Genomic DNA, 24,865 nt, shown 5'->3' on the forward strand with positions numbered 1-24,865 from the left:
GAACCACCGCCCTTGTTCCAGCAGTGTGACGTCATTCACCGTCGCACATGGAGTTGAGCAGCGACGGATCGGCCCGTTATCACAGGATCATTGGCCCGCACGCCGCCTGCGCTATGCCCTACATCTGCCAATGACGTCAAACGCGGATGTTTGCGTTTTTATGGAGAAAAAACGCTAAGGCGCCCGTGTGCTGTGCGATGTCAGAGCACGTTAAAGATCCCCAAGTGGTCGAAATCATTCCGGATCCCTCCACTGCGGCATCTCTTTCTTCCTTTCTTCTTTCACTCCCTCCTTTATCCCTTCCCTTACGGCGCGGTTCAGGTGTCCGCCGATATGAGACGGATACTGCGCCATTTCCTTTCCCCAAAAACGAATTATTATTAATTGCTCTGGGGAATCGCAACACACACCACAGAGCAGAAACCAATATATTTTCCGGCTCACCCTAGCGAATGCGCTGTTCATTACATTGCCCTTCAGGGCTCGAGCATCATACATAAAGGGGAAAAAAAAAAGCCGCCGCGGTGGCCGTGTGGTTATGGCGCTCGGCTGCTGGCCCAAAAGAAGCGGGTTCGATCCCGTCCGCGGCGGTCGAATTTCGATGGAAGCGAAATTCTAGAGGCCCGTGTACTGTGCGATGTCAGTGCACGTTAAAGAACCCCGGGTGGTCGAAATTTCCGGAGCCCTCCACTACGGCGTCTCTCGTAGCCTGAGTCGCTTTGGGACGTTAAACCACGATAAACCAAAACCATAGATAACGGGGAAAAAATGTATAGCTAAGCTTACCGGCTTAGTGCATTAATCAGGGAAAGCTCTTATAGCTTTTGGTTTAGCTATTTAAGTTAATCCCAATCTCCCCACCCTCTCTCTCTTCTCTCTCGCACTTGCCCTCTCCCTGCTCTCTACATGAAAGTGGAGAGGGGATTTTTCTTTATTCACTTTGCCACTTTCCACGGGCATTGAATTGAATTAATGTAACTTAAATGAATTTAGTTAAATAAGTAGTTAAGGTCTTACGGTTGACATTGAAGATTCCAGGGCTACATGGTTAAACCAAAGCTATTACAGCTTTCGCTGTCATAGCTCTGTTTACAGCTAGCAAAAACCGTATACCACTTCACTAAATACTCACAAAACGTGTCGCTAGACGCGCAATGCTAAACTTTGCCACACTACCACGACTTTACGAGAGGCGTAGAAAGAAAGACGACTGTGGCATTAAAGACGACTGTCGTTTTAAACGAGCGCGTAAAGAAATGTAGTAACGAGCGGCGCGTCGTTACAGCAAACGGACCAACACGCACTCACCGCCTTCTTTACATCCTCCCTTCAGAACCGCTGCGGCGAGGAAAGGAAGTTTAGATCTCATTACGACTCGTCTGAGAGCGCCGAGCTCCCTCGAGTCAATCACGCGAACAGTCGTCGATTTGCTCTCAACCCCGCGCCGAATCTCCTTCCGAAATATCCACCCTTCCACCCCGACAACCGCGTTACACTCAACCCCACAATCAAGGCGCTTCACGGGTATACAGAAGAACCGCGCGGGTCGCCAGGAGCGGTCGCAACGACTTCGGCCTTCATTCGCTCTCTCTACCTCGCGACGACAAGCGCACGGGAGGGTGTGCTCATTCGCTGTAATTTGCAAAGTATCGAGCGAGCGGCCTTCCCGAGAAAACCCGCGGCTAAATAATGCTCGCTCGCCGCACCTCGGGCTTTTCAGCCATTCGGCGCGGAAAAAAATTGGCTCTGACGTGCCGACAGGTGAAAGGTGGGTCACTGAGTGGGCGCGCTGCTTGTCGCGTCGAGCGCAGAGCGTTAGTGCAAGGAGTGCGTGTGTGTGTAGGGTAGGGGGGTGGGGGGGGGGGGGGGAGAAGGCACTTTGCGTGACGCGTTAATTACGTCGAACAAGGGCGGCCCGCCCAAAACCGCCAAGGCCGCGCTCATGGTGGAATAATGATATGCAGCCAATTTGAACATTGTTTTTTTTTACTTCCTTTCACATAAAACCGTGCAAGGTGATTGTGAGCCTCGGATAATCAGGTTTGGTTTATGGTTTACCGCGGCTCAGGCTGCGAGCGATATCGTAGTGGAGGACTCCGGATAGGTTCGACCACCTGGGGTTCTTTAACGTGCACTGACATCGCACAGTACACGGGCCTCTAGAATTTCGCCTCCATCAAAATTCGACCGCAGCGGCCGATCGAACCCGCGTCTTTCGGGACAGCAGCCGAGCACCATAACCACTGAGCCACCGCGGGCGGCTCAACTAATTAGGGATGCGACTATAGGAAAGCTGTTTGCGAGCAACAAGTTTTCGCTAATGTGGGCTGTTTTGTGACGGGCTAGGTGACCTTGTCCTGGAGAGACACGACAGCAGACCCACATGAAACGCTGCTGCCTTTGGAGGGGTGGGGGGTGGGGGGGGGGGGTATACTCTTTAATGCACACGGAAGGGGTTAGCCCGGTATATTAAATGAGTGCGCCTCCAAGAATACGCCGAGACTTCAAGTTCAGTATTTTTCTTACAAACAGTGCGGAGGGCCTCAGAGCGACATAAGTGGAAAAAATATGGGCCATGGTGATAAAAAAAAATTTATTACTGCTTTTCTCTCCAAAATATTTTATTTCAGTGGCCTGTGAAAAGAGGAGAAGCATAGCAGCCACTGCGGCAAGTTGGATCTACATTCCCTTCATATAATTCCCTACAATGATATCACTACAAGAAACTTGCAGGGGGATTACTAAAACGGAGACCACCACGCTCTCTCCACCGGTGGATCAAAAGGGGCGCCACCTCACCCCCAAACGACAATTTTCTGTGGGAAAAGTATGCGAGAACTCATTTTTTTCTGACGCAGAAAAGCCCCAGAAATTCACTGCGCAAACCTGACTGCTCTCCTTCCCGAGTTCCTGGGTTCGAATCCGACCGCGGCGGCTGCGTTTTTATGGAGGAAAAACGCTAAGGCGGCCGTGTGCTGTGCGATGTCATGTGCACGTTAAAGATCCCCAGCTGGTCGAAATTATTCCGGAGCACTCCACTACGGCACCTACTTCTTCCTTTCTACTTTCACTCCCTCCTTTATCCCTTCCCTTACGGCGTGGCTCAGGTGTCCGCCGATATATGAGACAGATACTGCGCCATTTCCTTTCCCCCAAAAACCAATTATTATTATTAATTACATAACTGTCACAAAATGTCGCGTACGCACGCAAAGAATACGCAGCAGCGAACGCGGTCTGTTCTGCGAGTACACGCGACTTGTGGCTGCTTTGTGGATCACATTACGACATCGTCATCCGCTGGAACAGGAACCTCCCGAAAAAAAAACACTCTTAGGAAAATACAGGAATCGTTTTTTTTACAGCGTTAGCCGTTACCGGATGTTGCCTCGGCTTTACGGTGTTGTTTTTTTCGGCTTCTGCACCGCAAGCACTCACCCCAAGCTCTCGGAATAGGAAGTAGTGACGTCACGTATGAAGTCTCTACAACGCGCCAAGGAAACTCTGGGAGGAACGATCTAGAACTCCGATTCCCTGCCACACATTTCCTCCACCTTCGCCCGAGTTCAACTCCGTTTTATGACATTCTCTGCTAACACTGAACATTCGCGTTACGGACCCGTAACAGTTCAGTGATTTTTTTTTCGTCCGTATGCTGTTATGGTTATTTTTTGTGTGTTGTTCCAGAGCACTGTTTACTTTGTGCTTGCTTTGATGTGACTGATTAACTAAATTTATCTTGTTTTGGACAGTCGACTAGCCCTTCTGGCTACCATGCCATATAAAGTATTAGGGCATGGCTATTCTCCCGGCAGCCGTGAGAATTTCTCTCCCTCAATTCTCACGGAACTCGCCTCTCATTGGCTGTACATGATCACATAATAATAATTGGTTTTTTAGAGGAAAGGAAATGGCGCAGTATCTGTCTCGTATATCGTTGGACACATGAACCGCGCCGTAAGGGAAGGGCTAAGGGAGGTAGTGAAAGAAGAAAGGAAGAAATAGGTGCCGTAGTGGAGGGCTCCGGAATAATTTCGACCACCTGGGGATCTTTAGCGTGCACTGACATCGCACAGCACACGGGCGCCTTAGCGTTTTTCCTCCATAAAAACGCACCCGCCGTGGTCGGGTTCGAACCCGGGAACTCCGGATCAGTAGCCGAGCGGTCTAACCACTGAGCCACCGCGGCGGGTACATGATCGCATGCGCGGCGAATTATTGTCACACGCGGCTTGCGCTTGCCGTTTACTAGTTATAGCTTTATTAATATTATTATTATTATTATTATTATTAATATTATTATTATTATTATTATTATTATTATTATTATTATTATTATTATTATTATTATTATTATTATTATTATTATTATTATTCCTTTTTATTTATAGCTTTCGCACAGGCAATGAGAGGCGAGTGCCGTGAGAATTTAGGAAACGCAATTCTCACGGCTGCCGAGAGAATAGCCACTCCTAAAGTATTATGAATTTCCATAAATTGACTGCAATAAAATTCTGTGAACTGTGTCACCTGCAATTTCAGTCCCTTCTCCTTCAAAGAGTGACCAGCGTAGTCTTTATCGTCGTACAAACTCTCTAAAACATCACCAGCGCAACAGCAGCTCCACACACAGCCCTGACCACACACAATGCGTCCTGGAAACATTCCGAAGACAGTGTCATACAAGCGCCTGCGCGTTTCGCCTCAGGCCCTTAGCAAGAACAGGACAGCTTTCAGGAGCGACCCCATCGCAAAATAGCGCTTTTTATACGCCGTCCATGCAGTCCCAGAGCGAACAGCGTGTGGATAAATCCCCCTCCGGGAATTCTCGTTACGGCGTTCCTCGGAGGGTTCGGGCCTCGCCGCTCAACACGGGACGAGCGCCCGTTGTACGCTACGTAGCGAGTCACGAGGCAAACAGCGATACAATCCGCGAATTGCGCGATGCTGTTCGCTCCGACGCTGCGTTTGCGTACAGTACGCGGCAATGAAGAAAACTGAGCGGGGAATTGGGACGCCGGCGGCGACAAACTTGACCGACTTGACTTGCAAATGAAGCGCTCCGACGAAGTTGCCTCGGCAGCAGGCAATAGCAGGGACAGGGCCCGATAAAGGACACAGCGGAAAAAGATAACGATGCTAAAGAAGGAAAACTGGGTAATACAAAAAGGAAAATGGGTAAGGGCACGCAACGCACACGCGCAGAAGGAAGAGGAGGATTGGGAGGATGCCCTCCCGCAAGAACACCCTCTCTGACAGACGTATAAAGGACCCCCTCTCTCTCTCCATGAAAGCTTGAAGGACAAAATAAAAACAGTTATATGACCTGTTGATACGTCAGTTATTGCCTTTGATCTAATCAAAACATCATCACCAGACTACCAACGTCCACCGCACGACAAGGACCTCTCCGATATCCTTTAAGCTGACCCTGTTCTGTGCCAGCTCCGGACACCTAATCCCGCGACTTCCTAATCTCATCCGCCCACCTAGCTGTGTGCCACCCCCTGCTACCCTTGCTTTCTCAATCCAATCGGTGACCCTAAAAGACCATCGGTTATCTTGCCTTCGCATTACATGCCCTACTAATGTCCATTTCTTCTTATTGATTTCAACCAGCATATCTCTAACTAGCGTTTGTTCCCTCACCCACTCTGCCCTCTTCCTGTCTCTTAACGTTACGTCTATAATTTTCCTTTCTATAGGTCGCTGCGATGTCCTTAACTTAATTTCAAGCATTTTCGTTAGCCTTTAAGTTTCGCCCCGTAGGTGAGTACTGGCACGGTAAACATTTCTCTTGGGGGATATTGGTAGACTGCTATTCACGACCTGAGAGTATACCTGCACAAAGTGCTTCTCCCCATTCTTATTCTCTGTAAACAGTTGTTCTTATCCGAGACTATTGAACATTAGATTACAGTAATTTTTAGACCCACCGAACTGCTCTGCCTGTAGGTCTTCGATCGTGCTTTGGAGTTCGTCGCCCGAGTTCCTTAACAACTATAATATTCTCCATTAGCTTTTATCCATGACTCTTGTCATCAGCTCTCTAAATACTTCCTGGAAACATGCGGTGAAACGTACTGGAGAGATCTTGCCTCCCTGACTGACACCCTTCCTAACTGGGAGTTGTTTTCCCTATGAAGGCCTATATCAGAACATTGAAACGCGTAATTGAAAAACGACATCGTTAATCATTCATATAAGCAAACAAAGAAGGCGGAACATAACCACTGTCTGTTCTCCTCGTGTTTTTTTTTTTTTTTTGCTGTACGCACATAAGAATCAGCGCTGATACGCCTCTGCTACAATAGTTATTTTAGCTTTTCTCGTGCCAACAGAAAAATTATTGCGCAAACCTTTGATGGGATCTATAGCTCAGCCAGGAAGGTATTTGCCGCAACAGAAAGCGTGTGATGTGCCTGATGTCAAAACAGCACCAGTGTGTATTGCGCAAACCACTGATCATGATTTGTCACCGGCATTTGCGCATAATCTTCAATGAGCCTGCTTCAAAACGGAAGACATTTGAGCGAGTTGGCAAATGTTCGTTTTTGTGTAAACTCCGAGCCTCGCGTCAATGCGTGAACTCTTTGTTGTTGCTCGTTTTGATTGATTGATTGATTGATTGATTGATTGATTGATTGATTGATTGATTGATTGATTGATTGATTGATTGAACTTTATCTCTTATCAAAGCGAGGGGAGACTGGGACTAAAGGCACAAAGGGCCTGTCAAAGCCCCGATCCCTCAGTTATGACAGCAGTGATTATCAATTCACATACATGCAAATGCAGTTACATATCGCACAAAGGAACAGAATTACATTAACAAAAATTAATCGAATATTTGCTAACAGGGATGAAAAAGCCCCACATAATACATTATCATAAATGCAATCTATATGCATTTTTTTTTGTGAGGAGACATACGTGCATACATATATAAAGAGATAAAATATCAATGGCCACTGAAAGTAAACGCCATCGGCCAGTAATAGTACAGTCAACTCTATTTTTTTTTAAAGAACTTTCTGAAGCGCTGAAATCTAACAGTCCTCCAACCTTGTTTAATGTTTCTGTCGACTTATATGTGAAAGTTTGCTGCCCGCAATTTGTTCTCATTTTAAATACATGTCTGATATTCCGCCGTAGAGGTTAACGAGATGTTTCATATGATTTTCTGTGCTGGTGAAAAATGCTTATGTATTATAATCAGAAGCTTTTTGTTTCGAGGCATTTCAAAGAAGCTGTTTCAAGGTCCACATAATGACCATGATTATTGCAATATATACGAAGGATTCGTTTCTGTAAAATATTTAACATGTTGTAGTTTGTTTTTGATGTTGTTCCCCATACCAACACCTCCATAGCACCATTGCTCTTCAACTTTCAGCGCCCCGCCGCGGTGGCTCAGTGGTTAGGGCGCTCGACTACTGATCCGGAGTTCCCGGGTTCGAACCCGACCGCGGCGGCTGCGTTTTTATGGAAGAAAAACGCTAAGGCGCCCGTGTGCTGTGCGATGTCAGTGCACGTTAAAGATCCCCAGGTGGTCGAAATTATTCCGGAGCCCTCCACTACGGCACCTCTCTCTTTCTTTCTTCTTTCACTCCCTCCCTTATCCCTTCCCTTACGGCGCGGTTCAGGTGTCCAACGATATATGAGACAGATACTGCGCCATTTCCTTTCCCCAGAAAAACCAATTATTATTATTATTATTATTATTATTATTATTATTATTATTATTATTATTATTATTATTATTATTAACTTTCAGCACATATTTTTATTGCCACGAATCTTTATGTATCCCTGAATCGCAGTTCGGATGTAAGCCAGTATTGAAAAAAAAATGGTTTTGAGGAAAGAAAGACACAGTTAACTATCCCATTTCTTTGCGGATACTTCAACCGCGTCGTGAGGTAAGGGGGTAGTTGGAGGAGGAGGAGGAGGAGGAAGAGGAGGAGGAGGAGGAGAAAACAATGTTTGCTGCACTGTACTAAATTGGGTATTGGAGGTGGGTGTTTGGAAGAAGGAAGACAGAAAGAGGTGCCGTAGTGGAGGACTCCGTAATAACTTACCGCCTGGGGGTCCTTAATATGCACTGATGTCGCCCAGTACGCGGGTGCCTTTTGCGTTTCGCCTCCATCGAAACGCGGCCGCTGCGGCCAGGATCGAACCCGGATCATCCCGCTCAGCAGCCGAGCGAGCACGTACAACGTCCCACACCTCAGCTTCCTGTCGATCCCGGTAGATCAAAATCCCTGCTGAAAACTGTTCAATGAAGGCTCACCCGGCAGAGCACTGATGCATTACGCTCAAACTAAAATAAAAGCAGACAGCGGGTGTCAGTTACTGGAAAGTACATCAGCGGCGGTGCTTTGCACTAGGAGAAAGCTCACTCAGCCACAAGGAATGTTATTAAAACGGTCATTGCAAACGCAGCGTACACCCCGTACATACTTGACAAGTGGTCTCTTGCCAAACACGAAACACCTATATGCACAATAGATGCACCTACCGCCAAGAACAGATCTACCACATCTTATATGGACTTTACCGTCTTTCTAGCGAGGAGACACAAAACTAACTGCACCCGCCGCGGTGGCTAAGTGGCTAGGGCGCTCGGAGGAGGAGGAGGAGGAGGAGGAGGAGGAGGAGAAGGAGAAGAAGGAGGAGGAGGAGGAGGAGGAGGAGGAGGAGGAGGAGGAGGAGGGAAAACTTTAATAAAGTGAAGGAGAGCTGGGCGAGCTTATAGGTGGGGCCCTCATTCCAGGGCTGCACTGGCTTGAGCTGCCCTGCGGACCTGTTGTATGAGGGCCCGTTGGTCCTCCAGGTTATCGCTGGTCAGCAGCGCCTCTCACCGCTCAAAAGACATGTTTTCCGTTTGTAGAGTGTTCGGTTTGGCCCCACATCCCCACGAAATGTGTGAGAGTGTACGGCGGGCCTCGCACCAGGAACAGGTGTGGGAGTATAATGTTGGGTGCATGACATGTAGTCTGTGGAGGTTTGGAAATGTGTTCGTCTGTATCTGCCGCCAAGAGACGGCATCTGGGGTGTCTAATTTCTTATGAGGTGGAGGGAAGTGTCTTTTTTGAAGACGCTGAACCTCGAGGCGTTCGTTATACCTAGAAGGTAGAGTTATACCTCAAAGAGAGCACGGTTTGTAGCCCCGCTCGGTTCATGATGCCTCGAGCTAGGGCATGTGCCCTCTCATTTCCCTCCAGTCCCTCGTGGCCGGGGGTCCAGGTGATCTGGTGGGGCTTGGTGAGGGGTGTAGTGCCCATGAGCCGACTGACGTGCTTGGGAACTCGGCCTCTCAGGAAGTTTCGACACGCGTGTTGCGAGTATGTGATCACAAGAGCGCTTTAGCCTTGGGACTCGTAATGCCTAATGGCTATGGCCACGGCGGTGGTCTCCGCGGCTAGTGATCCGGAGTTCCCGGGTACGAATACGGCCGCGGAGGATGTGTTTCAATGGAGGCGAAACGCAAAGGCGCTCGTGTGCTGTGCGATGTCAGTGCACGTTAAAGATCCCCAGGTGGTCGAAATTATTCCTGAGCCCTCCACTACAGCACCTCTTCCTTTCTTCTCTCACTCCCTCCTTTATCCCTTCCCCTACGACGCGGTTTTAAACACAAAACGAAACACATGCCAAATGACGACATGGCCCCGCTAGCAGACCAGATACGATCAAGCACCGCAGCACAACATGCCATCGCGGCATACGGTAGGGCTTCGAGTAGTGTAAGAGAGGTCGACCGACTTAGGGCGCGCAGCTCTGAAGGCTACGAAACTAGTTGCTTCTGCCCACTTGCACCCCCACCCCTCCTAGCTCCCCAACAGCAGCTGACAGCCATTGCTCTCTTGTAATAAAGATTTTATTCATTCATGCATGCGGCGAGCTATCCTGACACACAGATAACACAAATAACTTTTCTATTTTGCACACATTTAGCTACTTGGCTTCGCCACTCTTTTCGAGCATGTTTAGCTACTTGTGTTTGGCCTGTTTGTTTCGAGCACGTTTAGGTACTTGACATAACCTCTTTGTTTCTAATTCGTTTGAGCACTGGGTTTCGCCACGTAATGAGCCAGCACCACCGCTAGCGGTGCGGTCTTGCACGTTCATCTCGAATATCAGCACACTTTCGACTTTCCCACAGAATGGAGAATATCCCCTTCCGCCGGCATGGAAAATCTACGAGCATCTCACGGCGTATACTTTTTCGTGAACATTCGTCGTGGACTCTTCTTCGCACCTCGTCAACGCGGCATTAACTACGCAGCTGCGTCTTTTGAGGAAAGGAAATGGAGCAGTAACTGTCTCATATATCTCGGTGGACACTTTAACCGGTGCGTTACTTAACCGCAGCCACAGCTGGAGTCGCGGGGACAGGGTGGAAAGGAAAGACGCAGAACAGCGCCGAAAGTGGGGGAGGGGGGGGGGGGGGGGGGGGCAGGTGAAAGAAAAAAGAGGTGTCGCGGCGGAGCCTTCCACTACGACACCACTTTCTGCCTTCCTTCTTCCTTCTATCACTCCCTCCTTTATATTTTCCCTCACAACGCTGTTCTGCGTCTTTGAAAGCTGCATGGTTGACTCCCACTAACGTTCTCAGCACTGCAATCGTACAAGTTCTCCGTGTACCCGCTTTCGCAGTGTCATTATTTAAGTGACATCAAACATGCCAGTTGGGAAAGCTAACATCGGAGGTAACGGGAGCGCACACTCAGGATAAAGTGGATAGGATGTGATAGGATAACTTTATTGAGCTGTAGCGCAAGTGCTTTTATGCGGTTCAGATGAGTCCATCTCCGCAACGGTCGGTTGCCCCTATTCCGGGGCTCCGCTGGATGCTGCCGCCAGCTGAGCTCGCCGTATCAGACCGATCTGGTAATCGCGGCAGTCGCTGGAGAGCATACCCTGCTCCGCACTTAATTGGGTTTGGTATAATTGGAACGGCGTCGAATTTTTGACATGCCCCTGTTATGTGTTATGTGTTTTTCATGGCACCACGGACACTTGGTTTCGTAAAGTGTGGGGTGGATTTTACTTAGTGTGTTTAGGTTTGGATATGACCCTGTTTGTAGTTGTCTCCATGTGACAGGCTCTTTTTTGTTTAGGGATTTGTGTGGTGGTGGGTACCGCATCCTGCTGCCTTTGTAGTTGTTTAGTATGGCCGAGTATTCCTGAGGTACTGGCAGGGATTCCTCAAGGTCGCTGACGTTGGATGCTCGGTAGTTAGTATATCCTCGAGCTATCCTGTCCGCCTCTTGGTTTCCTGCCATTCCTGTGTGCCCCGGTACCATGATGATGTTATGTTTGATCGGTTCTGCATTTGTCGTGTCTTGCAGTCTACAGAGCGGAGTATGCGGAGCGCTCTGTGACCGACTCTGCCGTAAAGATAATTGCGGCAGGCTGCTTGGGAGTCAGTAAGAATTCTCAGTGACTGCCCAATCCGCAAGCCATCTTCTGCCGCTAGAGCGACTCAGCCGCCCCTTCAGCCTCGGTTATCGACACAGTCTTGCAATGAGGCGCTGGTAATCTCGTGCAATTCCGAGTTGACTACAGTTTCCACTGCGTTGTTGGTGTCTTGACCCCTGGTAATGGCGTATGTGGCAGCGTCCACGTACACTGTTGTATCCTCGAATGCGTGTGTTTTCCGTAAGCGGTCGGCCCTTACCTCTCTGCGGTCTTTGTGGAGGTTGGGGTCCATATTTCTTGGTATAGGTGCCACCCTGAGCGTACTGCGGTACTCATCGGGGATCGTTTCGGTTCTCAATATTTCCCGAATTCGCTCGGTGTAGCCCAGTTTCTTTAAGAGAACTCTGCCGGTGGGGTTGTGCTGCAGCCTGCTCATTTGGGCGACGTGCGGCGCTTCCCGTAGTTCTTCGAATGTGTTGTGCAGTCCCAAGGCTAAGACCTTAAGATAACGCCAGTTGGGAAAGCTAGCATCGGAGGTAACGGGAACGCGCACTCAGGATAAAGTGGAAATATTTTTTTAAACTCGTTTAAGCAAAATCTCGCGCATGCAGCGGGTCCTAGAGGAAAGCCCCGAGGCTTTGTAAACACGCCGCCCTATGGAGGGCGCCTGCAAATTATGGTGTTTGCTAGTTTGGTGGCTCCGCCCGCTGCGGAGGCTCAGTGGTTAGCGCTCTCAGCTACTGAGCAGTAGTATCCGTGTTCGAACCCGACCGCGGCGGCCGCGTTTCGATGGAGGCGAAACGCAAAAGGCACCCGTGTGCTGTGTGATGTCAGTGCAAGTTAAAGATCTCCAAGTGGTCGAAATTATTCCGGGGCCCTCCACTACGGCACCTCTTCTTCTTTTGCTTCCGCTTTCCTCCCTTCCCTCACGACGCGGTTGCGGTGTCCACCGAGAAGGGCCGCCCTTTCTATTCCTCAAAACCAATTTTAATTTTTTTCATGCACCTGTTTAAAAGATCGTAAGCAATCTCCCGCACCCCACAGCAAGCAAAGCCCAGAGAAATTGCGAACTGCCAGTCTATACACAAGCAGTACGCACTCCCACCAAGGAAGTTCGTTCGTGACTCAGTGTCAAATGTTCATATCAACTCCAGCGACATCAACCGACGCTCCGATTGTGCCGAGATCTTTGGCGGTGCTGGCAGCTTGCGAGCTATTTTTCTTTGCGCGTGCGTCAGGTGTTCAATTCATACGATCGACGTTTTCTTTCAGAACGCCTTCGAGAGCGCCGTCGACTCTGCAATCACTGGCTGTTGTGCTCGATGAGTTTAGAGAAGGTGGCGCCGCGTCATATGCTTGTATCGATTCGGCATCACTTCCGCTATCACGATAGCTTCATCGACCTTTCTGACATTCATCTCGGAAGGTATAGTTCACCACTGGACACGACCCTTTGGCCGAGAGGTGGCGAAAAACATTTAGCGCAATAAAAAGCCTGTTTTCTTGGTAACCTTCGGCTGATGTTAAAGCAACTGCAGATCGGACAATGCATACCCGAACTTGGCGTTTAGCTTTCACTTGTAGCTTTTAAAAACATGGGTGGTAGTTATTCCTATCCAGGTGTGTTTTGCAGTGCGCAGGCAAAAATGTTTCCGAAGAGAGTGAAAGATTAAGTTATGTCTCCGCGTGCAGATGCGTCGTCTGTAGTAGCCTTAATGAAGCGCTGTATTCTAATATCATTCGACCTTACTTACACGAGTCTAACGACCACTCGCGTTTGACTATAATGCTTAGGGTTAAGCACTTTAAGTGACGAATCTTCTGTATTGTTCTTTAGCTCTATTTTGAATAAAAAAACGCGTGTTAGTTGCCTCGTTAATCCACGTGCAAAACGCGTTTTGAAAGTCATGGAAAAACTGGATGACAAAATTTTTGTTCATGGAAAATTTTCACAGGTATTACTAGCCAATCTTTAGGCCCTGTATTTATAGGCCGTTCCAATTGCCATCCGTGGACGGCACAGTATTAAAACGCTGAGATGAAGCTGGGTAAAAGGTTAGCGCATAAAACTATTGATCCATTAGGCTGAATACCAAACAAGGAGATAGAAGTGTTAGCCTTGCAGAGACTTCCTGGCAGACCTAACAACCCAGCAAAACATCTTTGCTATCTGCAGACTGGAAGTCTAAACACCACGCATCGGGTGGCATAGTGAGAAAGTTGCCACCTTTTGATGGAAGTTTGGCTGGATGGTTGCATGTGCGGCGACCGTAAACATAATTATGAGAGTTGGTACACATATGTGCGGTCTACACAACAGTCGTGCGCATACATTGGCTTGATGGCGGTTTGGCTCAGGAGTAAAGGCTTCGAAGGAGGTGACGCAGGCAACGAGGGTTATTAAATGCGTGTCACGCTTAGTAATGAAAAAAGTATGCGCAACGAGGGTTGAACATGTGTCCCGCTTAATAAAAAAGAAAAGAGACGCAAATACGAGAGGTAAGTGTAACAAACAGAAGCGACGAGGGTCAAGTCAGGCGTCTCGGAACACAAGTTAAGTTCTGCTCACTTTTGCTTGCGTTTTCATTCTGGCCTGGTTCTAAACGCGTCATTTATCGATCTCGCTAAAACGAGCTTCAAAAAATTTCCTTGGTCGTCGTTTTGTCGTCAGGGTTGTAAAGACTCTTAGCGAGGGGCTCATTTAAATTACTGTAGCCTTATTTGGCTTACCACAACAAAAAAAAACATTCAAAAAATACTTCCACTACAAGAAAAGGCCATTTGCTATATTGCCAATGTTTCGTTCCTACACTCGACCCAAATGCTATTTCCCTCATACAAAATCGTCAGAGCTAATAGCATATATGATTTCCGTCTTTGGCGTTCTTTCTTTTTCTCAACTACTGAGCAGAAGACTTTTTTGGTACAAACTGCAAGTCTTAAACCCAAAAAAAGAGTTATACCTACTCGTAGTACTGAATTATGGCATATTCCGCATTTCCGCACAATCTACAAATTTCAGTCATTGCAGCACAACCTCCCACAAATACTAAATCAGCATCAATATGCCAAGATAATTTCATTTAAACAGCTTCAAGAATCCTTTTCCAAACTATAAGTAGTCGCGTTTCTGATATATGTTTGCTTCACTGACCTATTATTTCTCGTACCTGTATGCTATCTTGATTTCAGTTATGACTGTACAAATCTACAGTTTTATTCAAATATGTATGTATGATGTATTCTTGGGCTATTTTTGATAATATTTAGAAACTAAGCTTGTTTGTGTTTTGAATACTACTCAAAGTTAATATTGTATAGTATCTGCTATTTTAGATCTTTCCATTGTTTCTCTTAACTACTGTTAATAACTATGTCGGCACTGTCTTGTAGAGGTTGTCTGGGCCATGTCAAGCTGTAGTTTCATAGCTTTTAGCCCAGATATCCTTCCAAACTTCTGGTAAAATAAAATGAATTGAATTGACTAGTACGCGGCTCGTTAGGGTTCATTCAAAGAATGATTTTTAAGTCGCTTTATAGCGTCTGGCTTTGCGTCACGTTTTTACCGCACAAGATGCCGTGCAACCTGTGGAAATGAACGGAAAGCAACGTCGCTTGGCTACCGTATACGACTTCACAGTGGATCATCGAAACAGATGTTCATATGACACGAAGAAGAAATGACACGGGACAAATAAATTCGATTCCAGTACTGTACGGAGACCTCCGCGAGAATACTAAAATTCATCCGACGCGTCACAGCATCGCTTGCTAATGCCGCACGTGCGACAGGCGATGTTTAGACAGCTGAATGCGTTACCTGCAGAGATGTTTTGAAGGTGAATTCTGCTGACGTGTATAACGTTGTGAGAAACGAATGAAGCGAAATAAATTCAATCTGCTGCTGCAGCTGCATGCAGGCTCAAGAGAGACCATAGCAGCACTGAGAGGTAGGAAAAAATGTCTCGCGAAGATTGGACTGTCTCTCTATATAACGCAGCGGAGAGAATGGGCCAGACATTCATACACGGATACCTGCAGCTTCGACCTGAGGATTGGTGTGCAAAAAAAAAGGTGGGGGAGGGGGGGGGGGGGGAGGGGGGGGGGACGGTCGGGGCAAGCAACACAACAGCGAATGTTCCATTTCAAGCTTGAGCCTGCTGACGCCTCACAGCAACATTCGCGTATACAGAACAAGAAGCTGGTGAGATGAAAACGGGACGCTCCCTGGAAGTTAATGAACGAGTTGAGCCAGCGACCACAAACGCAAGGCTTAGTATACAAAGGAAACAATATCTGTAAGTGAGAAGCACAATCGGAGCAGAATTAAGCACTGAAAGCACACATGCGCAAACACCTTATGAAAAAAAGTGTAGAGAAAAACTGGAGAGGGAAGAAAAAATAGAGTGGGTATTTCTGCGCCGAAGCACCCGTGATTTTTTTTTTTTTTCAGTAATGCTCAGCCGTTTTCGGGGCACATGTTCCGTACAGCCTAGAGCAACGCAGACGCCAGAGCCTCATCTCTTAATCCATGTTACTCACGCACCGTCAAACACCGGGGAAATAAAAAAAAGAACCACACTACCCCTCACTCTCACAAACTGTTTTTATTTTTTTTGTAAACGACTGTAATGTTCGGTCAGCGAAAAAAAAATCAAGCATACAAAAAGCCTCTGCATCCGACGTGATAGTTGCGCTTTTCTTCACTGGAGATACGATTTAAATCCCTCTGTTTTCGACTCGAGCAGTCTGAAATTGTTCGCGCGGCGTAGGTGTAAGAGGGCCCAAGGGAACAGTGAGTGCGCGGTACGTGTACTGCTTTTGTACTCAAACGAATTCGTGCGGCGCTGCCGATCGAGGTATGTCCCCCTTGACGCCCCGAGCGTTCCGAGCCCTGCACGATTCTGTTACTATTTCCAAGGTCTGGACGGGTGGCCAATTTAAAATGCTGTGCAAACCACGTTGAGCTTAGATACGTACGTACGTGTCCGATTGCCGGTCTGACGGCCGATTCTGTCGTCTCCTCTGGCACAATTGGCGCTCGAAGCTTAACCTTAGGCTTGAAACCCGAAAATTAGAATTCGCTTTGTGCGGCGAGACGTTTGCCTCCCAAAGTAATTAAAATGCAGAAGTGACGCAGTGGCTGGTTTGGTGCCTAATTCTTCTGTAGGTCAACAGGTGACTCCTCGCTTATTCACGCTTCTTGCCCTTGAAAATAGAGCTGCGCGTAAACATGAGGGGTCCTTAATTTCGCAAGCAATTACCTTTTCTCCTGCCATGGAGTATAGTTCGACTCGAATATTGCTTCCTGAACCGCTGCGCTGCAGTTTAGCTTTGATTTGTTAACGGGACCCTGAAAAGCCTCTTTGTCGATCATTAAAACGCCTTGGCGACTACCAGCGACGCCACGCACAAAGAGTATCTCCTAAAAGCGCGACAGGATTAATCCTATTTCACGTAGACGCCTGTCAGTCACCCACAATTACACGCTAGAGGATAAGTCGCGACGACACGAGAACCGGTCGACGCCATTGGCTGGAGAACCTTCTTTGAGGGGCATTCGCCGCTGCGTTCTTGAGTTCCTTCGGATTATTGCTACGTTCACTGCAGGACAAAGGTATCTCCCATATTTCTCCAATTAGCACTTTGCTGTGCCAGCTGCAGTTACTTCGCAAGGCCATGTCATCAGCGAATCGCGGACTACTAAGGTGTTCTCCATTAACTCCCCAACTACGTGGCCATTATTTTTGCGAGCGACAAAGCAGAAGTGCGTGTCGCTAGAGTCACGTGTCGAAGTACAAAAGCGCAGCCAGTTCGGATTTTGGCACAGCAGTCACTGCAACGCGTCACTAGAGGACGTTCCGTGAACACGTCGCTTCCTGCGCACCTCACGCGCTCAGATTATGTTTTGCGCGAAAAAAAAAAACAGTGGTTTAACTCCGTTACACTGATGGTCGAGCTATAGCTTTTTTTTTTCTTGCTTTACTATGATTTTTCTGTTCCTTATCTCCTGGCTTGATTTGCTGATTTTGGTCCAGATCTGGAGTCAAATTTCGGGGGTGGGCCAAATTTGGAAACGGCCTGGGTCAAATTTGGAGGTCACCACCGTATTGGCCATAGTCAAATTGGCCTGGATATCGATATTGGTCCTAAATGATGATGAAATTTCTGGGGTTGGGGTGGGCCATTAAGGGACAAATTTGGTGGCGCCATCGCATTGGCCACAGTCAAAGTATGCTTCGGCATCTGACTTTAGGCTGTTGCTATGAATTCGCTAAGTCCGGACGTCATATGTCAGATGATCTACCGAACTGAAACTCGAGATTCGCAGTTAGTAGAGCTATCGCTCTTTTTTTTTTCTTTTATAAAGCATCGGATTTCCTCGCACTTGAGGGCTTCAGGGAATGACTTACTTCGTTTCAGATCTTCTCCGTGGCTAACACCTCATCACTGGAACTTAATACAAGCGTATTTTAATTAAAATGTTATTTTCAATGCTTAGTTAATTATATGGATAATTAACGCGATTAACTAAATAACTGACGTCCGCCCCGGCTGACAGTATGTTCCTGACAAGATTTTCTTTACATTTCAACCACTTCGTTTTAGGAACTTTTGAAAGTTCTCGCGGAAACAGCCGCGTTACATAGATGTATAGATCATACTTTGTCATAGGTTCAAGAAAATCACGCACCAAAAGCAGTTCATGGCCATGCTGTGTTTTCGGTACACAGACACGCTAACACAGCAAAACAGAAACGTCGATGCCAGTTCATGGTCAGAGAGTTCACGTATATACGTACGAAGCATACTTTGTCGCCAATGCACCTTTTCATTAACCATTGGCAATTTTATAAGATGTGGAGAGTTCATCTATGTTTCTATGCGTTTTATTTTTCTGTAGAAATGCCTGCCAGGCGGCAAATGCTTTCAGTTCGTATGGACACAATACTGCGTTTCTTCCTGAAATTCTCGTGTCATTTTTTTTTTCGAATTTGAGGAATCCAGACGTGCTCAAGAAGTGTCTTCCTGAGACAGGAACAAGCGCGCTGTGACCAACACGTCTGGCTACTGCCCAAGCTACAAGCGAACTGTGTATTCACACCAAACTAAGTCAAAAATGAAATCTCGAAATTTTGCAGTTGAAGGTATAGCGTGTAGAAGTTTCGCAAGCTGCGCAATTTCAGAATTGCGGAGCCCGAAGTTTCGTGCACGAAAATCGCTGCGGGTCTGCCGAAATGCCGTATTCTTAGCCAGAAACCGCATACCCTAATGCTACCCAAAATGTCCCCTTAACTGAAAGTTGCAGTGTGCTGAAAGTCGTTCAGCTGAACACATTTCCATTTCGACCTTACCACAAGTACATTTCCTCTATGCTGGCCTCTCTACAACGGGACGCCAAACTACAGCTTTCGCGAGGCAACCTATCCATTGCGACTCAAAACGTTTTTTCCTCCTCTTCATTGGACACAATGAGATTCCGGTGGGGGATTTCACAAAAGCTCGTTTGACTGAAAAGTTCGTTGAAGCAGTATTTCACTGTGTAATGCCAGTTCTCAACCGTTCGAACTGTAACTTATTTGTCTCTTGCACTCTTTTTTTTTTACTTGGCAGGTCGTAGAAAACAGCGGCGGCAGAAGAAACACTATGACCGTTAAGCGCGGTCGCGACATCGACTGGGCCCGCTTCGGGCTTCGTGGCGATGGTGCCGAGGGCGGAGCCTCCGACGATGTGCCCGGCCACAGCGCTCGGCCTGCCGGCACTGCGGGCGGAGACGAGCTGTTCCACCAAGACCTCGTGAGTGGACAGCGTCTTCTCTGGGACTTTTTTCTTTCTCTCAACGCCTCCGCGTCCACAAGGAGGGAAGAAGAGGAGAAGGGACTTTAATGGAACAGGAGAGGTCTGTCTGGTTGTCGGCCTGGCATGCTAATCCAGACGTCCACAAGGACACTAGGTCTAAGCTATTGAAGCTCTGTTCGCAGAAGCTACAACATGTGATCGTTTAAGAGTTCCGGAAGGTGTTTGTTGCGACTTTTTAATGGCAAAAAGTAACTGCACTTACTCTGTATAAGTGTTCTCGCTACGGCAACTATATATACGTATTTCCCTCTATAGAGCACGCTGCGCCATCGGTGACCACGTAAGTTGGCGTGGATGGCTGCCTCACACTTATTTGGCGCATAAACCTGCAACTTTCATCGCTACGACGCCTGGTGCTAACGGGCCTCAGCGACCACATGTCTGCTTGGTCATATCCGCTTAACCCTTTTCATATCCTCCTGCATGTCCCACCATGTCAACCGGTAGCGGACCATTAGGTTAAACTGGCTTTAGTAGAACCGCCAGCACTGCCCAGAAATACGATCCCGACAGCGAATTTGTTCAGAAATCACTAGCGACACCGCAGGGCAAGGTCCCAATGTCGTCCGTATAGTATACAGCCACCACGCACTTAAGAACAAGCTTCAAGCACCTCACCGGTTCTTCTGCACACCGAGCCCCAGCTTTCCGTATTGACCATGCACTGCCTTTGCTGCGGGTACAAGTTCGCTCACACAAAACCATCAAGGTTTTATTTACAAGAGGTTTCCGTGTCATGAGGAGGAGGAGGAGGCGTCTCTGTCGCGTCCGGTTAAACTACGCCAGCGACTTTGCTATAGCTCTGTTTCGAAGCGCCCTCACGTCACAGACTACTAGACAAACTCGGAATAGCTGCTAATAAACGCTATCGTTCGGTATTCTCTGCCTGTGCGTAGATGGAGCTGCGTTGCAGTGTGCCGAGTGTACCGTCCAGCAAGGGTTTAGACCTCCCCAGCTGCGCCGCCTGAACTACAGCATAAAACTCGCCATAAAGTTGGCCACGGACCAAAGCATTGAAGCGGGGAAAGGGTAGGCAGCGCCGTGCCTCGAGACAGCGGGAAAGGAGGGATAAGGACTTCTTTCTATGGCCGAGTCTTGCTGGGCTTAGGGGACAGAATGTAGGACGACGACCGCAGTCTCGGAGCCGCTGGTCCGCTCCATCAACTGAGCCCGAAAATCCGCCTCAAGTTTACGGCGAGAGTTCAGAACGAAACCTTTCGAAGCCAACAAACTCGGCGACTACTCTGGCGGCCGGTGACGAGGTACATCGGAAAACTTAGCGCTGAGGCGCCATTTTTATGGACAGCTGTAAAAGACACCGCACTGTCGAGCTGAACGTGCCCTGTGTTCGCTCGCGGTCGCCGTCTCGCATCAAGAACAGTCGCCGAAATTCTGAATGCATTTTCGAGCACCTGTTTTAGGTGCTATAAATTTTCGCCCGCGCCAGCCTGCCTTACAGTAGGCGTTACAATACCCACCCACCTTACAATGCTTACTTTTTATGGTGAACTCATTTCAAAAGATGTATTCATATTGGACTGACTCAAAAGCGCGAATATACCAACGGGAATACACGCTTCGTCGAAGAGAAGCAAGGAGAGAAACGCCTGCATTCAATTGTTTCCGCAATTGGGCTACCGCAGCGGCAGTTTGCACCGGACCTCGAGTGTTGTACACACATATAATCCACAGATACGTGTTTTCCAGGCCATTTACCAACGACGTCGTGAGACTGTCACGGTTCGGAGCGCACTACGAGCCATAGATCTTAACCCATCGCATGACGCCGTCACGTCCGTTTCGGGTTGCTGGACACAGCTCTCTACTCGCTATTATTACACAGCCATAAAACGCATGCGTCTACTGGTCCCCACTGCAGTTCAAGGCTCGCGACAGCCGCCGCATCGGCAGCGATGAAATGGCCCGTTGGACGAGCCACGACCGCCTGTTTAATGTTCCGTTTCAGAGTGCCAAGGCGAAGCCCTGGTGGTCTGCCAACTTCTTCGTGTCGGAACCGGTGCTGTTCGGCACGTGGGACGGAGTCTTCACCACGTGCATGATCCACCTGTTCGGCGTCATCGTCTTCCTGCGCTCCGGTTGGATCGTGGTGCGTGGACACACATCGCCCAGCATGCACATTCTAGCCAAGCAGCACGTGCGCTTTGACGGCATCCTAAAAATTAGTTTTGAGGAAATGCAAGGCGTAGTAACTGTCTCTCACTTCTCGGTAAACACCACAACCGCGCCTTTAGGGATAAAATGAAGGAGGGAGTGAAAAAGAAAAAAAGAGGGACCGTAGTGGATGCCTCCGGAATAATTTCGTCCACCTGAGTATCTTTAATGTGCACTAACATCGCACAGCACATGGGCGCCTTTTGCGTTTCGCCTCAATCGAAACGCGGTCGCGATCGAACCTGGGACTGCATCCACCACAGTTGTACAGCGCCGGCAGCAAACGAAACAAGAGGGCGGGAAGAAATTTAAAACCTCACACCCACTGCCCTCCAAGCAAATTAAACATCGCTGTTCACGTACCAGCATATGTATACTATTGCTGGAAATATTTATCCCCAGGTGTATCCAGATATAACTACTAGGACGTCTTTACTACGTAAGTGCTCAATGCTTGTATATTTGCGGTGAGTAACCTAACAAGGATTGCCTGGCCGCACCGCATCGCTGGCACAGCGAGTGGAAGCCGACCTCTCTGCTCCATAATCACATGTAGTCTGGGCACCATGATATCTGATACCTGATTTAATATCTGCTGCGGGACCTTGGACCCAAGATATTAAACTTATCTTTCGAAAATGGCGGAGTTCTCGGCTTGAAGCACTCTGGCACGGGTCGGCCCGGTATTGCACTGCCTCCGGGACCGGCCCGGGGCATATCAGCGCGCGCCTTTTCTATCTTGGCTATCCTATCCTTTAAACCTCCTAATTTCAACACGTGGCAGCGAGCATGCCTCGGCTTGAGCCAGTAGGCAGACCCGTGCACTTTCCTTTTCTTTCTTCCTGCCAGCAACAGCAGCATAATCACATGCAGGTGCCCACCTTACACTTTTCACAAAGGGGTCGCCTGTGTAACTCAATTTGCAGTAGTAGCTTATGATAATTTGTTTTTAGTGTGCAAAGTACGCGAATCAGTTCGGCATCACCTTACTTTTTTAAAAATCTGAATGTCATCCATATATGGCCCGCATCCACTTGTGGCCCTGGTCGCCCCAACACTTCACGCAACGCAGGGCAACGCGGGCGTGGAGCACGCCCTGCTCATGGTGCTGTCCACGGTGGCCGTGTGCAGCCTGGCCGTGCTGGCCGGCATCGGCGTCTGCGAGCGCTGCCACCTCGAGTCCGGCGGCCTGCACGCGCTCCTGTCGCACATACTCGGCGTGCGGGTGGGCGGCGCCGCGGCACTCATCTACTGCTTCGGACAGGTACCGCTCAGCAGTGCATTGATCGGAAAGGCTCCTTAATGAGCAAGCAGATTTTTGCCAGCCTGCATGAATCATGAATCCTGTGTTATACTACAGTTTAACATCGTTATAACGAAGTCAAAGGGGCCCGGTGATTACTTCGTTATAGCCGTAGCTCCGTTATATGCCGCGTTGACCGAGCTTCGCAGGGGAATCGTCATTTCTTCGTTATATCCGTTACTTCGTTATAAACCGCTTCGCTATAACGAGGCTCGACTGTACAGCATTACTGAGAACTAAATAAAACAGCTAGTTTGAGTTTTACAGTACACGCTTATTGAAGCGATCGGATTTTTCCCCACACAAAAGACAGTTATACTAGTCGATGTGTGGACGACACGAGTGGCGCACAATATGTTCTCGGTGGTGCCTGCTTACAGCTGTTGAGGCGGACATAGATCGGAAGTCGCGAGGCCTCACGCAGTGGTGTTGCAGACAGACTGTGTTTCTCGCTTTAGTGTGGTGCGCAGCCACTCCCTATGCACCTGTCTGGGCGCAGGCGGTGAGCAGCGCGCTGCACGTGATGGGCTTCGCCGAGTCCATGGGCCAACTACTCAAGATGGAGGAAGATCCGTGGCTGCAGCGGGGCATCGCCTCGGCGCTTGTGCTCCTACTGCTCGGTACGCTATACGACCACACCGCACATTACTCGAGGGGGGTGCAAGAGGGCTGTATTTGTGACACCCTGAAGTCGCAACCATCGTTGACAGTATAACTAACGCAGAAGATGGCGTTACTGGGCTACTTGCCACCTATAGAAGCAAAACGACCAACAGCTACGCATACTGCTTTCGGAATACTCAGAACGATAGAGGTTTATTTACAAAGGCAGAGCCGTTGCCTTCAGAAGTGTGGCCTGCCACACTTTAACTTGGGGGGAGAAGTGGGGTACGAAGAGTGACGATGTGGACAGAAGAGCGAGTATGTATACACAATCACACCGCTATTAAGCCGGTTCACAGCCGCGAATCGAGATCGCACGCTATATGTAAACAGCGAAAAACGCCCGAGCTTCCTGTGGAGACTTTGCAGCCTCCAGCCGAGCTACCGTACAAGGTCCCCCGATAGTGGCTTGCCGTTGAAACACGCCAATGGTGCTGCAAAGTTCCTCAATAAGACTTTGAATCGGAAAAGTCAACTATATATAATACTGAATGCAACGCTCCATAGGCTGTAGGTTGGAGTATACCTCAAATGAACAATGAAGCATTAGAAGTGTAGACTGAAGTTCTCCACGTTCGAGATTATGCCATTATGCTTTCTTACATGTGTTTCTTTGTGCGACTGTGACGCATTTTCTTCCCAGGGATCAACGTCGCCGGCGTCAAGTGGGTGGTGCGGCTCCAGTTCGCCCTCCTCATCATATTACTTATGGCCGCACTGGACTTCGCCGTGGGAACATTCGTCCGCTACGACACAGGTGCGCCGACATGCTGAGCCCTTGCAAGTAGAAGCATCTTCAGCGCCCCAAATAAAATGGGTTCACATGACCAAAAGGTCATATTAGCCCATAAGGTAACCACGACGCCTGGCGTATCCAGCGGTCGAAACTGAATTGATTCTCATTAGTGTACCTGCATTGAATTGCCACGTCGCAGAGCATGGCGTGACGGGCTACGACCTGGCGACGCTGAAGAACAACAGCTACCCTCGCTACGGAGAGGGCCAGAACTGGTTCACCGTGTTCGGAGTCTTCTTCCCGGCCATGACGGGCGTCTTTGCCGGCATCAACATGAGCGACGACCTGAGGAACCCCGTGCAGGACGTGCCTGTCGGCACGATGGCTGCAGTTGGAACTTGGTACGACTACAAGGTGGCGCTAACTGAGCGAGTTGGCTACGATCCATCTTTAAAATCCGCATGCACTATCACAATCCGGACAATCCAGGGGATGCGAGGGCATACCTTAGTCAGCGCCTGTCCTGTAGTGCCTCTGATGCGTCTTGATTCGAGTGACACCGCTAAAGATGACGCGGTATCGTATGCAGTCTGGATGGCCGCGACATTCCAGCTGGTGAATACGTAGAAAGGTTTCCTTCCTTCCCTGTAACCCCATGTAAACTTTATCATTCCACTTTAGATAAGGATCGACCCTCTTCTTATAAG

General features: G+C 48.5%; 1 protein-coding gene across 1 annotated transcript in view; it reads left to right on the forward strand.

The window, feature by feature from the left end:
- Nucleotides 1-24,865, forward strand: part of LOC144098679 (solute carrier family 12 member 8) — a 57,898-nt gene that overhangs the window by 24,231 nt on the left and 8,802 nt on the right. Inside the window, exons 2-7 of the mRNA XM_077631492.1 lie at nt 19,039-19,221; nt 21,251-21,391; nt 22,529-22,720; nt 23,259-23,379; nt 24,066-24,179; nt 24,358-24,559. Coding sequence (XP_077487618.1) covers nt 19,072-19,221; nt 21,251-21,391; nt 22,529-22,720; nt 23,259-23,379; nt 24,066-24,179; nt 24,358-24,559 — 920 coding nt within the window. The 5' untranslated portion in view covers nt 19,039-19,071. The remainder of the gene's footprint in view (nt 1-19,038; nt 19,222-21,250; nt 21,392-22,528; nt 22,721-23,258; nt 23,380-24,065; nt 24,180-24,357; nt 24,560-24,865) is intronic.

This window comes from Amblyomma americanum, chromosome 7 (genome assembly GCF_052857255.1).
Source record: "Amblyomma americanum isolate KBUSLIRL-KWMA chromosome 7, ASM5285725v1, whole genome shotgun sequence".
Classification (NCBI taxonomy): domain Eukaryota; kingdom Metazoa; phylum Arthropoda; class Arachnida; order Ixodida; family Ixodidae; genus Amblyomma; species Amblyomma americanum.